Source organism: Durio zibethinus, chromosome 20 (assembly GCF_047325235.1).
Source record: "Durio zibethinus cultivar Kanyao isolate XHJ-2024 chromosome 20, ASM4732523v1, whole genome shotgun sequence".
In the NCBI taxonomy this organism is placed as follows: Eukaryota; Viridiplantae; Streptophyta; class Magnoliopsida; order Malvales; family Malvaceae; genus Durio; species Durio zibethinus.
In genome coordinates this window covers 8,023,265-8,039,189 of record NC_143181.1, presented here as the reverse complement: position 1 = coordinate 8,039,189, position 15,925 = coordinate 8,023,265, and the positions used below count along the sequence as shown (strand labels likewise).

At 31.1% G+C, this 15,925-nt stretch overlaps 1 protein-coding gene across 1 annotated transcript; it reads right to left on the bottom strand.

Annotated features, from left to right (window-relative positions):
* Nucleotides 1-345: 345 nt before the first annotated feature.
* Nucleotides 346-1,854, bottom strand: LOC111315731 (brassinosteroid LRR receptor kinase BRL1-like). The gene has a single exon (XM_022917689.2). The coding sequence runs from the start codon at nucleotides 1,601-1,603 to the stop codon at nucleotides 527-529; it is 1,077 nt and encodes a 358-aa protein (XP_022773424.1). The 5' UTR covers nucleotides 1,604-1,854; the 3' UTR covers nucleotides 346-526.
* Nucleotides 1,855-15,925: the final 14,071 nt, after the last annotated feature.

Genomic DNA, 15,925 nt, shown 5'->3' with positions numbered 1-15,925 from the left:
AGTGTCGAGTATAAAATATATATAAGGTGGCTAAAATTAACACAAATTGTTTGGGTTAAGCAATGAAGTGAACAGATGTCAGGAATTCAAGAATAGCACAATTGAACTGAAAATACAAATGAACAGTTACACTGCCCTGTGCAGTGCAAGAATTTTTGCTGCTTTGAAAATGGAGTACCGTAGCATGTATTGTAGCCAATAATCAAAGTTTGATTCTTTCATCCTTGAATGCAAAAATAAGTACATATGTTATCCAATGGTTAAACCCAAAATTCATAAACGAGGGATTTTTTTTTTTTTTTTAGTAAGGATTCCATCTATAAATGCTGAATCACAAACATCAACTTGGGGAAAATTTTCCCAACCAATAGATTAAAAGGATTGGCTATTTGCCTAAACGCTTACAAGTTATTTACGCATTTCACATGATCTCACCCCCATGGAAGATATGATCACGAACAAACTAATACAACATTCTTATGAACGGTTAGAAAAAGAAAAAAATGTTACCTACTATCATCGTTTTTCATGTTGAAATCTGACTCAACATCTCAACAACCTGATTCATGGCAGGCCTTTCTTTGGATAGCTCATTAGTACACGTACATGCAATCCGGAAATACTCTTTAACCTCATCTTCAATTAACCCTGTCCTTGGAATCTTTTCATATACCATTTCTATTTGTCGATTTTCGGCCACCATTTTTCTAGCCCACTCCACTAGTCCTACATCTTTACCCTCGAACCTCACGGGCCAATTGGGGCGGCTTTGCGTGGCAATCTCGATCATCAATATTCCGAAACTATAAACATCCGCCATAACCGTCGCTGCTGTGTTTCCTTCTCGGTACTCAGGTGGCATGTAACCCATTGTCCCGGCAACCTGCGTGGACACGTGTGTATGGGCCTCTTGGACTTGTCGAGCGAGCCCGAAATCGGCAATATGGGCCTCGAAATCGGAATCCAACAAGACGTTGCTAGCCTTAATATCTCTATGGATAATGGGCGTATCAAGGCCATGTAAATAAGCCAGCCCATTAGCTATACCAATAACTATCTTCTTCCTCGTATCCCAAGATAACGTTAAAGGGCTAACCGAGTTTTCCTGTTCCTCATCGTACAACCATTGGTCCAAACTCCCTCTCTCAATTAACTCATAAATCAAAACCCGATCAGGACCCGACGAGCAAAACCCGAGAATCTTAACAATATTTTCGTGACGAAGCTTACCTAGGGTTTCCATCTCAGCTCGAAACTCTCGGAGCCCCTGAAAAGCATTCGGGTCGAGCTTTTTAATAGCGACGGTGACTCCGTTAGAGAGAGTAGCTTTGTAAACGTAGCCGAAGCTGCCGTCGCCGATGATGAGGTCGGAGGAGAAGTTCTTGGTGACGGCAGCGAGTTCCGCCATGTCGAGACGGTTGAGAGACGGGTCAAAGGCGGCGCTGTCATATGTGGTGAGATCGGGAGGGTTAGGGGTTTCAGTTGGGCTTGGGCGGGTGCCTTTTTTGGTTGATTTGCATATTATGATAATGAAAGCTAAGATTAAAGATACAAAAAAGATGCTTAAAATTGCAGCAAAAACTGGCAGAAAACTTCGATCCATTGAAAAAGAAAAGGAAAACAAAAATTAGATGAGAAGAAGAAAAGAAGAGGGAGGAGCAGCCATGAGAGAGAGAGAGAGCAAATGAGAAATGGGGGGAGGCTTTATTTTTCAGTGATAGGAGAGGGGAAGGGAAAAGGGATAGGTCAATGGTGGCAGAGTCGTGGAAACTACGAGTCAACGGAGCAAAGGGGACGGATACAGTGTGGGTGATCTTAGGCAAAGGACCGTCTGATAAGGTCCTACTACGGTCCCAAGTGAAGCAAAAATGGAAAAGGCAAGGGAGCTGCGTAGTAGGACCTCTTGGGACCCATACGGAAGTTGCTGCGTAAGTAACCGAAAAACACCAAACGAAAAAAGTTATATTAAAAGTGATCCTCATACGTTATGTAAATTTAATTAAACTAGAAGTATCCCACCCTTTGCTGCGGATCATATGATGCTAATTTGATAAATTTATAGGTAAATAATAATATATTTAATAGAATAATAATAATATGATAATTAAAAGATCAATGGTAAAAATAAAAAAAAAATAAAAAGAGATATTGTATTATAAAATTATAAAATTTAAATATTCATGAATTCATCAAAATTGATTTGAAATTTTATCATCAGACTACAATACTAGTGCATGAACAAAAAGTGTTTTGTTTCAAGGTATCATATCATAGACACAAAATATTGCAAGTTACAAAAAAAAATAATTTTTCCTTTGTGGCAAAGTATAAACATCCTACTTGATAAAATACCAAACAATCATGGACAATAAAATTTGTTTATCAAAGCATTACCAACTATTAACATGAATAGTATAATTAGAGCTCAAAATAGTATTAATAATTAAATGATAACGTTCAATTCTATTCTACAGTGTAATTTTCATGTCAACAGACAATAAAAAATAACATGAAATGGTTGTTTTATTTTAAAAGCACAGGTTTTAGCGTTATCCATAATTGAAAGCAAAAAATAATAATAATATAAAACAGAAAAATGCAGAAGATTAACTTGAAAATAAGGCCGCCGGGAAATCACCTTGCTGTGATAGAGTTGGCATGAAGAAAGGTCTATGCACCCTTTAAGAAAACATCATTCTAGTATCTTACATCTAAAACTATGTTCATAAAAATTAGAGATCAATACAAAATATACTGATATATTTCAATAACAATCTTCTAATTTATTAAAAAATATTAATGTAAATACAAATTCATACAATTCAGCAATAGCTACGATATTTCTTTAAGTCAAGAAACATTCGATCATATTATTTAATTTGATATTTAACTAACACATAATTTTTTACTCTTTCAATATGGTTATCTGTAATCATAGCCAGATTATTTTGCAAGTGACAAACATAAGCACTTGATTGCAACAAAGAAAAGGGCAAATAAAAGTATAAAGAAAAAATGAGCATTGTAACATACAAAAAAGCAAATAACAAAATGCCTTAAAATTCAATCCACGTTATCATTTTTTTTTTTTTTGCGTAATATTTTTTTTATCTCATTCATCGCTTGGTTATATTCATTGAAGATAAATATTTTTAGTTTTTTATCGGGATGTTACTCACGATAAAGCAACATATAATTGATCATATGCAAAAACAGTTTTTGCCAAATATAGACCAATAGTGTCTGGAGTTTGGTTTTGATTTTTTGTTTATTGTCACAATTTGACTGAAAATTGCCTTCTATTTAAAAGAAAAAACCATTTACTATATTTGACTCTCAAAATAATTTCAGGAATAAAGATTTTTTTATCAATATGTGCATTGGGTATAATCTTTTCTTTTTTTTTGTTATATCAAAAGGATAAAGCTCTAGTACAAATAAAAAAAAGAAAAGAGATCTAATTTGAAACCAAACCTTCGATATTTCCTCAAACACCTTTTAACCACTAATCTAAAGACTCAAGATAATTACGTATAATGTTTACTTCTATAACATTTAACACTAATTATGTAACTAATAGTCTAATGTCATCGCATAATCCAAAAATTTGGTTTATATTTTTCAAAAGCGTTATGATGTGATCTAATTATAATTTTAGTTTATTATTTGATATATTATAAAAAATGAATAATTATATTCCTCCCATAAGCCGATTCAACTCATTTCGCTAACAAATTCAACTAAAAAAATTTGTTGCAGAACAAAGTAAAAAGAACTAAATTAAAAATGAAACAGTAAACTTCTTGCCATATTACATGTAAAAATCCTCAATTTTAAGAACATGTGATCACTTTTAGTACAAATAGGAAAAAAATAAATATGCCATAATTATAAAGAAAGGAAGCCAACCGAACTTGAAGCATCATGAACAACTCAAAGAACTTGACAATAAATTTCATGCCAAAAAACAAAGGCAAAACTTCCTTAAGAAATATCAGTAGAAGATGCCTAAATTTACACTAATCATACATAAATAATTAGAGTTAAATAAATATTTGGCTTCTAAAGTTTATATTTTTTGTCACATTAATATCTAAAAAATTTTACAACCACATTGGTAATTGAATTTTCAAATCCATTATCATGTTCATATCTCATACTAATGTCATCAGCTAACTTTCTTAATATAAATATCCAATAAGATGCTAACACGTGTAAAAAAAATTCAATTAGTTTCACGTCATCAATACCACGTCGTCTTTAAAAGAAAAATTCTAAAAAATTTTAAAAATTTTAAAAAGTTAAAAAATTCTAAAAAAATTAAGAATTCTAAAAATAATTTTTTTTAAAAAAGGGAAAATTCAAAAAGTATTTAAAAATTCAAATAAAAAGTCTAAAATTTTTTTAAAATTATAAAAAAAATTGAAAAATCTAAAAAAATTATAACAAAAAGTTAAAAATTCGATACACTTTTCAAAAGTTCTAAAAATTATAAAAAATTCAAAAAAAAAGGAATATTTTAAAATATTTTAAAAATGCTAAAAACATTTAAAACTTTTTTAAAAATTTAAAAATTTTAAATTTTATAAATATTTAAAAATTTTGAAAAGTTTTTTAAAAAAATTCTAAAAACTTTAAACAATTTAAATAATATTCTAAAAATTCTAGAAAATTTTCAAAAAATTTAAAAAGAATTAAGGACATTTCAAAATTTACAAAACTTTCCAAATTTAAATAAAAAAATTAAAAGAATAAGAAAATAAAGATTTTAATAAAATTTAAATTTTGTTACATTTAAAAAATTAACAAATTTAAAAAACTAAAATCAAAATAAAAAAACATTTTAAAAAATTATAATAATTTTTAATTTTTTTTTTAATTTTTAATTTTGTTTATATTTTTTAATCTTTCAATTTCAATTTTTTAATCTTTTTTTACATTTTTTATATTTTTTAAATTTTTAGTAAATTTTTCTTTTTGTATTTTTTTAGATTTCTTTCATTTTAAAGAATGTTTCAAAATATTGAAATTTTTTAATTTTTCAAAAACATTTAAAAGTTTTTAGATTTTTTCTTATTTTCAGTTTTTTATGTTTTTGCTATTTTTTAAACTTTAAGAAAATTTAATTTTTATAAATATTTTATTTTTTAGAAAATTTTTAGGATTTTAAAAAATTTCAAGTTATTATTTTTTTCTAATTTTTAAAAATATTTCATATTTTTAATTTTTTAAATTCAAAAGAATTTTATAATTTTTTATAACTTTTAAAAAAAAATTGGAATTTTTTAGAATTGTTTAGTGTTTTTCTAAATTTTTTTATAACTTTTAGATTAATTTTCAAATATTGAATTTTTTTTAGAACATATTTTTATAATTTTTTAAAAAATAGTATTTCTTCATAATTTTTTTAAATGAAAATTTTTTTTATAAATTTTAGAAAATTTTAAAATATTTTAGAAAAATTTTCAGAAATTTGTAATTTTTTTTTTGAATTTTTTAACGTTTTTAAAATTTTTAGAATTTTAAAGAAATTTTAGAAAAAAGTTTATAATTTTTAATATTTTTTGAAAAAAAAGTTTTTTTTAGAATTTTTTTAAATTAAAAATTTCTTTAAAATTTAAAAAATTTTTGAAATATTTTTAAAATATTTTTATTATTTTTTAAAAATCTTTTATAATTGTTTTCAATTTTTTTGAAGTTTTTAAAATTTTTAGAATTTTAAAAAATCTTTTAATATTTTTTAAGATTTTATTTTTATTTTTTTTAATTTTTTAGAATTTTTTAAAATTTTTTTAGAAAATTTTTTATGCTAACGTGACATTAATTATGTGGCATTGATTGAGCTTTTTTAACACCTATCAGCATCTTATTAAATGTTGACTAACGGAATCTGTTGTAGATACTAATGTAATAACGGATTTGAAAGTTTAAGTACCAATGTGGTTGTGAAATTCTTTAAGTATCAATTTGACAAAAAAATATAAAGTTCTAGGGCTAAATATGTATTTAAATAAAATAATTATCCGTAATCAACAAAAATTAAAATTAGATTAGCTAACCAACTATAAAAAAATAAATAAATAAAGTGCAAAATTTGAAATAAACATAGATATAATAAGGAAATAAATGAAGTTAATGAAATATAAGTACCTGAATAAAATATATAGAACTTATCTTACACATGAAAAATCACCAAAAAATATGTATTAATGAAAATAAAGCAAAATTGCAATGTAAATAAATGAAGGAAAGCAAAAAAATTGTGTCAAGCAAGGTAACCTAATTTTAAAAATTGAATAAAAAAATAAAGTAAGAAGATAAATCACCAAAATTACCATGATTTTGATGGATAAGTCTTAGTATAAAAAGATTAACTATAAAGATTGACTAAATTTAATCATCATTAACTTATAAAAACAGCTCATTTATATCAAAATGTGAATTAGAACTGTTTAAACTAATCTCATAGACACAATGGACTAAATCAGAAGTAAAGGAAGCATCACTATTCAGATTGCATAACAACAATAATAAGAGAGAAAATAGTCTCCAAATCATTACACTAGTTAAAAGTTGAGTATAAAAACATAGACTTAAGGATCTTATGAAGTTTTTGACTAATTGAATGTCTTTTTCTAAAATTACTAGACATATTTGGATTAAACGATGGTGAAACAGATAAAATACCTTAATTTTGTCTATTTTAAATTCTTTGAGTTTTAAGAAATTCCATCCTTTTTAACCTACTGAACGTAATTAACTGATGATAACCACTTGAAAAGAACTAAGAAGCACATAATTTAGTGATCAAAATGAATATAAATAAATACTTCAAAAAACAAAATAATTGGTAAGCACCCATATGCAAGAAAATCTATTACAAAGGAAATAAAAAGAAACAAAATACATGTAAACAATAAAAAAAAAAAAAAGGTCAAACAATCACTAAGCACTCATTTGAGGTAGTTAAACAAAATACCTCTATTTTATGCCTACACAACAAAGACCATCAACCGTTGGAACAACCTTTAAAAAAATACCAACATTACATTAACAAATAAACATTGAAAAAAACTACATGAATAAAGAATCAACAATAAATGAAATACAATAACAATGAAAATAAAAGTCATTCTACAAAATGAAATGGTTATTAGTCAAAATAACATAAAAGTACAACATATGAAATTTTAAGATGAGATGTCCTTTTTTGAATTTAAAAAACCTTAAACAAATATTAAATAGATATAACAAAATGGAATAAAACTAACAAAAATCATAAATGCAAAAAAAAAAAAAAAAAAAAGAGAAGAGGGATGAAACAAATCTAGAAGAAAAATAGGAAAAAACTAAAGTTGAGTATAATTTATAATGAGATAAAAAAAACCCACTTGCATATTTATAAGTTGTAACAACTCATTCAAATTTTTAGTTAAAAGTGATTGGTTCAATCGATTAAGATTCGTTATTCTCAACGAAGAGGTTTTAGGTTCGAGTCCTACCGATGGTCATTTATTGAGGTCATCTCGAATGCATGATTTATAATCACCTGTCTTAGGCTGTCAGGTATGACACATTTTGTCCTAATTTGAAAGACTAAGCAACCTATTCACCTCAAATTTATCTTACCAAAAAAAAGTTTATAGTCAACAAAAAACAAATTTCAACGGTATGATTTATAGTAAATACTTATAGAACATATAAACAAAAATAAATAAATAAATAACCACTTTCTTGCTCTGACATGAGAATGGGCAAGAACTTATAAAGTAAAATTGATAAAATTACCCATAACCACTGTAAAAAAATTAAGAAAAAATAATTTTAAAAAATAGAACATGACATCTCCATTTGAACCTCATTGTAACACAAATTCAAAGAAAAAAAAAACTAAAAAAAATTATGATATTAAAAAAACCCAAACCAAAGTTTTCTCCATCTTTTGGTTGAAAACCCCATTTTATTAAGAATCTATCCCACCAATAAATTAAAAGGCATAATAGCAATTTAAACATAAAGAAAAATTGAAAAAAAAAATCTCTTACATAGATAAAAATAGAATTAAATAAAAGTAAAACCAAAAAATGAAAAAGTAAGAATCAAAATTGAAAGAAACGGAGAATCCAAAAAATCACAAAGAATGGTAGCCTATAACCTCTTTCGAGAGTGAAAATCTAAAGAAAACTTCAAGAGTAGAGTTTCAAGGCAAAAAAGGGAAGAAGTAAAAAGAAAACTTTTCTTACAAGTGAAAGATCAAATCACATGAAGAAAATACAATTAAAAAAACTAAAAAAATAAGATAATGTAATATAAATATTTAATATTTTATGTCATTATAAAAAAATAAGTCGTAAAAATTATTGTTAATATATAAAATATTTACTATATTTTTTATTATGAGAAAAAAATAATTAGCTAAAAGAAAATTTTAATATGTAAAAATAAATAGTTAAAAAATTATAATTAGTTAAAAATATAAAATATCTAAAACATATATAAAATATATTTTTTCATATATTATAATTTTATATTTAATTAAATATTAAGATCAAAATTATTACTTTTTTAATTAATTTAAAATTTTAAAAAAATAAATATACATAAAATATTTTTTGCATATATTATAATTTTATATTTAATTAAATATTTAGATAAAAATATTTTTATTTTTATTAATTTAAAAGCTAAAATTTTTAATTGATTTTTTATCATAATATTAATTAATATATAATTTTATCTTAATACACTATTTTATAATTTTGTTAAAAGAGGAGTTGCTGATATTGTCACACCTCACGTGAACACTATCAAAGCCAAAGCCCGAACACTGACACAAAGAGACTAGACCCTCGCCTAAGCACCAGGCAACAAGAACAAGTCCATGCCAAAGTTGCGTGATGCTGAGCCTAAAGACCTTATAGGAGAAGCTTCTAGAGAAGCCCAAAATGGTGGTGCAGGCATTCCCTATGTGAAGGTTCTATATAAGCCTGAACTTAGGCCAGTGGTATAAGCATAAAACCTTCTGAAAGTGCTAGATGCACAAATGGGTAGGAGTATTGTAGCACCTAAATAGGAAAGCCTCTGGAGGCCCTTAGGCATAGGCACTCTGCAAATGAGCTTAAAAACTTTTGGACCCAGTGCACCGTAGAGTGCTTGGAACCAGCTCTCTTCTAGAGACTCTCCAATCGACTTTGTACATGGCTATGGGCCTTGGAACCCTCTAAAATGTATATAAAAGCCACACACTTAGCTCCCTAGTGACCATATAGGCCATGAGGGCTCATGTATAAATAAAGGTGCCCCCTTCCCTTAGATAGATACATAAAAGCTAGTGAACTTGTAAGCCACCCAAGCTATTCAAGCACAATTGTACAAAAGCCATATTTTTTCAACAATAGAAAGATCTTGTATTCTTTTACCAAGTGTTTTCTTAGTGTGCACACCCACTCAACTCTGTTAGAGGCTAACTTAAGCATACTTGAACGATAGTTTCTCGTCTAAGGTTACACCATTGCTAGGCTTAAGATCAAAGCTTGTGATAATTGGTATCAGAGCATGATTTAATGTGCGTCTAATCTAAGAAAATATCTATTTCAGAGGTGAGCCACCGACATGCTGAGGGGTAAGAGCCTCGTAAGACACGCACTATTGGAAAGGGTAAAAAAGATGACATAATGATAACCTTTGATGCCCTTTTGGCCAAAGTAGAGTTGGTTGTGGCTGAAATGTGAAACAAATACGAAGACCAAATGGAGGAATTAGTCTCGACTGGAAAGAAAATCATAAGAGAGTTAAGGCAAACTCTTTTCGAAGACATTGAAAGCCTTACCCATAAGAACTCTACCCTAGAGGCCTTAGTGAAGGCCATGAGAGAGGAGATGGAATAGCTCAAGAAGAGGCTCTCGACGTGCAAGTCAGCCATAGGGGGAGGTATACTTGTAATAGCCCCTAAGATGAGGGTGAAGGTTTACAAACTAAAAAAGTTCAAAGGAACACAATCTATAAAAGATGTAAACAACTTCTTATGGGGCATGGAGTAATATTTTCGTACAATGGGCAATAAGGAGAACGCTGTTAAGGTAAGCACCGCCTCTATGTATCTTATAGATATTTTTTTTTATGGTGGCATGGCAGGTTCAAAGAGGCTAAGTACAAAGGGGCTGCCATTGAAACATGAAAAGAGTTTCAAAAGGAGTTTAGGTAGCAATTTTACCCATAATCCTTTGTGGAAGAGGCACATGCCAAGTTATGATGGTTCACCTAACGTGGAAAGGTGCAAAAATATGTTCAGGAGTTCTCTGAACTCATGCTCTAAATTTTTAACCTTGGGGAAGATGAGGTGTTTTTTGCATTCATAAACAGGCTCAAGCCATGGGCTAAGTAAAAGCTAAAAAGAATGGGTGTTCAGGACCTCACCCGAGCTATGACTGTTGTTGAATCCTTAGTGGAATTCAAGAAAGAAAACAAGTTCAAGTCTTCCAAGCCTAAAGGTAAAGGCAAAGGAAAGGGAGACAAGGATAGGAACAGCAGTGGCAAGCCTCAACGTAAAAATGGAAGTCCACCAAAGAGGAGACAAAAAAAAGACCAAATGGCGAGAGACCAAACCCATGACTTATTTTTGAACAACGATCCACACCAAGCCAAAGACCGTCCCAATAGAGCCAAGCTTGTGGCCATTGTCAAGGGGCATGAGGAGCAACCCGATAAGAAATGAATAAAGCTTGGTTAAATCATGCTAAGAAAAGGTGTAAAAGAAAAGGGCTCATATTCATCGAGATCTCAATTGTGGGCAAATGCTTAAACACCTTAACAGACACAGGTGTGTCGTATCTTTTCATGTCTAAAGGAATGGCTAAGAGACTAGGGCTCAAGGTCAAGAAAGAAGCCAGATAGATTAAAATCATCAACTTTAAAGAGGTTTCGATTGTAAGCACGGCACAATGAGTCAAGTTACAGCTTGGAACGTGGAAAAATAAAGAATCTATCGAGGTAATCCCTCTCGATGACTATGACTTTATTATCTGTTTAGATTTCCTTGATAGGATCAATTCACTCTTTATTCCCTTTGCCAACTGCATTTGCATTTTAAACCGACAATGCAAATGCATTATCCCAGTAAAACATGGTAAGAGATCAAAACCAAGGCACTATCTCTCATCTAGCTCACCAAGGGCGTGCGAAAGGAAGAGCCCACCTTCTTGTGGCACTAAAGAAAGATAAGCCTTAAGGGCTGAATAACAACACCCTCTTAAAGGTGCTAGAGGTGTTGGAATCTTTCAAGGATGTCATGCTCACAGAATTGCCCAAGATACTATCAGCCAAAAGGGAGGTAGACCACAACATTAAGTTGGTGCCCGATTCCAAACCATTAGCTCGAGCCCTATATAAGATGTTACCCCCAAAACTGCAGGAGCTAAGGAGATAACTCAAGAAGCTTTTAGATGTAGGATTCATCAGGCCCTTTAAAGCTTCATATGGTGCACCAGTTACATTTCAATGAAAGCATGATGGGTTCTTACAAATGTGCATTGACTACCAGGCACTAAACAAGCTTACGGTGAAGAATAAGTATCCCATTCCCTCTATCATTGACTTATTCAACCAGCTGGAAGGAGTTTGGTGGTTCACCAAGCTGGATCTAAGATCAGGATACTATTAAGTAAGGATAGCCGAAGGGGATGAGCCAAAGACAGCATGTGTGACTCGTTATAGGGTGTACGAGTTTTTAGTCATGCCTTTTGGCCTTATGAATGTGCTTGTGACATTATGCACCTTGATGAACAAGCTACTATAACCCTTTTTTGATCAATTTATTGTAGTATACCTTGACGATATTATTATCTATAGCTGAATGCTCGAGAAGCATGTAGTTCACTTGCAGCAAGTGTTTCAAGTATTAAGAAAGAATAAACTATACGTAAAAAAGGAAAAATGTTCATTCGCCCAACATGAGATCTCATTCTTAGGCCATATTATAGGGAATGGTCAAATCTGGATGAATGGTGACAAGGTCTGGGCCATCTAAGAGTGGGAACCACCAACCAAGATCATAAAGTTACGATCATTTCTTAGTTTGGCTAACTACTATCGATGCTTCATAAAGGAGTACTTGACCATTATAGCACCATTGACCAAAATGATCAAGAAGAGATGAGATTGGAAATGAAGTCCTGAGAGCCAAGAGGCTTTTGATCGCCTAAAGTAAGCTATCATCAAAGAGCCAGTCTTAGCTCTCATTGACTATACTAAGCCATTTAAGGTACACACTGATGCATCCAACTTTGCTATTAGTGCTGTGTTGATGTAAGACCAACATCCAATTACCTTCGAGAGTAGAAAACTCAATGATATAGAACATCGATATACAGTTCAGGAGAAAAAAATGATTGTCATGGTGCATTGCCTATGCACATAGAGGCATTACTTGTTGGGAAGTAAGTTTATGGTTATGACCGATAATGTGGTGACTAATTACTTCCAAAGTCAGAAGAAGTTTACTCTCAAACAAGCACGTTGGCAAGACTTTCTAACTGAGTATGATTTCACCATGGAGTACAAACTAGGAAAAGCTAATGTTGTGGCTGATGCACCCAGCCACAAAGTTGAACTAGCAGTAATTAGTAGGCCAAAAGGTCCCCTGGTGGCACGTATCAAAGAGGGGCTAGCCCAAGACCTCATAGCTAAAATCTTGATCCAGTACATGAAGGAAGGGAAGACTAGATAGTTTTGGCTTGAAGATGATTTACTCTACACCAAGTGGAATCAACTTTTTGTCCCACAGTTTGGCAAGCTACGAAAAAAAGTCATGAAAGAGTGTCATGACTCATGATGGGCAGGCCATCCAGGTGTGCAAACACCTAGCCCTTATTGAGGATCGATATTATTGGCCTAGGATGAGAGATGATGTAAAGGCCTATGTCAAAACTTATCTTGTGTGCCAACAAGATAAGATGGAGTAAAAGTTACTAACTGGCCTCTTAGAACCACTGTAGGTTCCTGAGCACCCATAAGAGAGTGTCTCCATAGACTTTATAGTCAGTCTACCTAAAGTGGATGGATATGACAACATCTTTGTAGTGGTGGACCGATTCTCCAAGTATGAAACCTTCATTCTGACAATTAAAGAATGCCCAACGAAGGAAACAACTTGATTGTTTCTCAATAATGTGGTTAAGTACTGTGGTGTTCCTCAATCTATCATTGGTGATCAAGATGGGCAATTTATGGACAGGTTTTAGAGTAAACTATTCAAGCTCTCAGGGTCAAATTTGAGGTTTTTCACCACGATGCACCCTCAGACAGATAGGTAGATCGATAAGGTGAATGCTTTATTAAAGATGTACCTCTGGCACCATGTTAGTACCTCACAACAAGACTGGCCTAAACTGTTGGATGTAGCTCAGTTCTCATACAACCTTCAACAAAGTGAGGCTACGAATCAAAGTCCCTTTGAGATCGTGATCGAGCAACAGCCATGTACACCTAGTGCTATTGTCTCAGGGTACATGGGACCGAACCCAGCAACTTACAAATTTGCCAAGACATGACAAGAACAAACCGATCTAGCCTAATTGTGTTTGCACAAGACAGCAAAGCAATCAAAGAAGTGGGCTAATTGAAAGTGACTAGATGTAAAGTATCAAATAAAAGACTTGGTACTAGTTAAGCTACACTTTGTGTTACGAAATTCAGGAATGCACAAAGGGCTTACTCAAAGGTACGAAGGTCCTTTCAGAGTTCTAAAACGAGTAGGCAAGGTGGCATACAAGCTTAAGCTTCTTTCAAGACTCAAGGTACATCTGGTCTTCCATGTAAGTATGCTCAAGCCTTACCATGAAGACTTGGATGATCCCACTCGAGGCCAATAAAAAAAAGCACTAGTGGACATTAAGCCCTTTTATGATCGGGAGGTTCACCGCATTTTAGTCGACCGTGTGGTGCGACAAAAGCAACATATGCCTAGGCATGAGTACTTGGTAAAATGAAAAGGTTAGCTAGATAGTGAGATAAGCTAAGAGCTAGCTGAGACATTGTGGCAATTCTAAGATCAAATCGACAGGTTTCATGAAGCATATATGACGAGAGCGTCGATGAAATAGGTGGGGGAGAATGTCACACCCCGCGTGAGCACTATCAAAGCCAAGGCCCAAATACAAGCAAAAGAAGACCAGACCCTCGCCCAAGCACCAGGCCACAAGAATAAGCCCATGCCAAAGTTGCCTAATGTTGAGCCTAAAGACCTTGTAGGAAAAGCTTCTAGAGAAGCCTAGAATGGTGGTGTGGGCATTCTATATGTGAGGGCTCTACATAAGCCTAGACCCAGGCTAGTGATACAAACATAGAACCCTCTGAAAATGCTAGATGCTCATATAGACAGAAGTACTATAACATCTAGACAGGGAAGCTTCTGGAAAGCCTTGGGTGTAAACATTCTGCAAGGGAGCCTGGACCTTCTGGACCTAGTGCACCACAGAGTACCTAGAACTAGCTCCCTTCTAGACTCTCTAACCGACCTTGTATGTGGCTAGGGGCCTTGGAACCTTCTAGAATGTATATAAAAGCCACACACTTCACTCCCTAGTGACCACATTGGCCATTGGGGCTCATGTATAAATAAAGGTGCCCCCTTCCCTTAGATAGATACATAAAGGCTATTGAACTTGTAAGCCATTTAAGCTACTCAAGCATAATTGTACGAAAGTCACATTTTTTTAGCAATAGAAAGGATCTTATATTCTTTCACCAAGTGCTTTCTTAATGTGCACACTCACTCAACTCTGTTAAAGGCTGACTTAGGTATATTTAAACGACAGTTTCTTGCTTAAAGCCACATGATTGCTAGGCTTAAAACTGAAGCTCGTGACAATATCATGACCATCTTTATGATTAAAAAATATAAAATAAAAATAAAAGAAAAAAATTTGAATAAGGTAGATGCTATTATAACATAATACTTTAATGGGAGGTAAAACTTGGTAACAATAGGAAGACAAAAAGGATGAATTGTTGCGTAAAATCCATTCAATTTTTTTTCTTTTTTAAGGCTCCAGATGGATGGTAAGATTGATTATGATGAAATTAAAAATAATAATAAAATTTATTGTAATTGTAATTAAAAAAATATATTATAATTATGGTTGAAAAAATTTTAATGAAAATTTTATATTAACTTAAACTTATTAAAATTAATATTTAAATTCAATTAAAATTACGATAAATTTAATCACATCATATAAAAAATATGATAAAATCCAAATGGCTATTAAGTATCTCACCTATTATCTTTCTATCCGTATCCCTTAATCATACTTTTTTTTAATGTTAAATCATTTACTTCTTTTTCTCATCATCTTTTCATCGTCATCTCCAACCGACCCGGTTTTTTATTTTTTTTAATGAAAAAAGCTAAAACTTTCTTGTAAAAGAAAAAGAAGAAAGCCTTAGGACGGCTGGCAATCTTACGCGTAGTTTAAAAATTATATTTTTTTTTTATAAAAAACGTGATCATTGTGGTTTACAGATTATTTTTCTTATATAAAAGTACAGTTAAATTTTTTATTTTTTTTAATGAAAAAAGTCCAAATTTTTTTATAAAAGAAAAAGAAGAAAGTCGGTATGCCAGGTGGATGGCTGGCATTTTTTTTTTTTTTTTCATGTTAAAGATTATGCTTTTTATGTAAGAAATATGATTTTTGTGATTTAAAATTTACGTTTTTAACATAAAAGTAGTTTAAATAATTTTTAAATTTAATTTTTTTATTTATTATCAATTATGTTTTGAAATAAAAAATATAAGATTTTTTTAAATTATCAATCATATATTTAAATTAATGAACATGATTTTTATTAACAAAAACTACATTCTTAAGTATTACAACCATTTTTTTAAGAATTATATTGTTATAAAAATATTTATATTATTTTA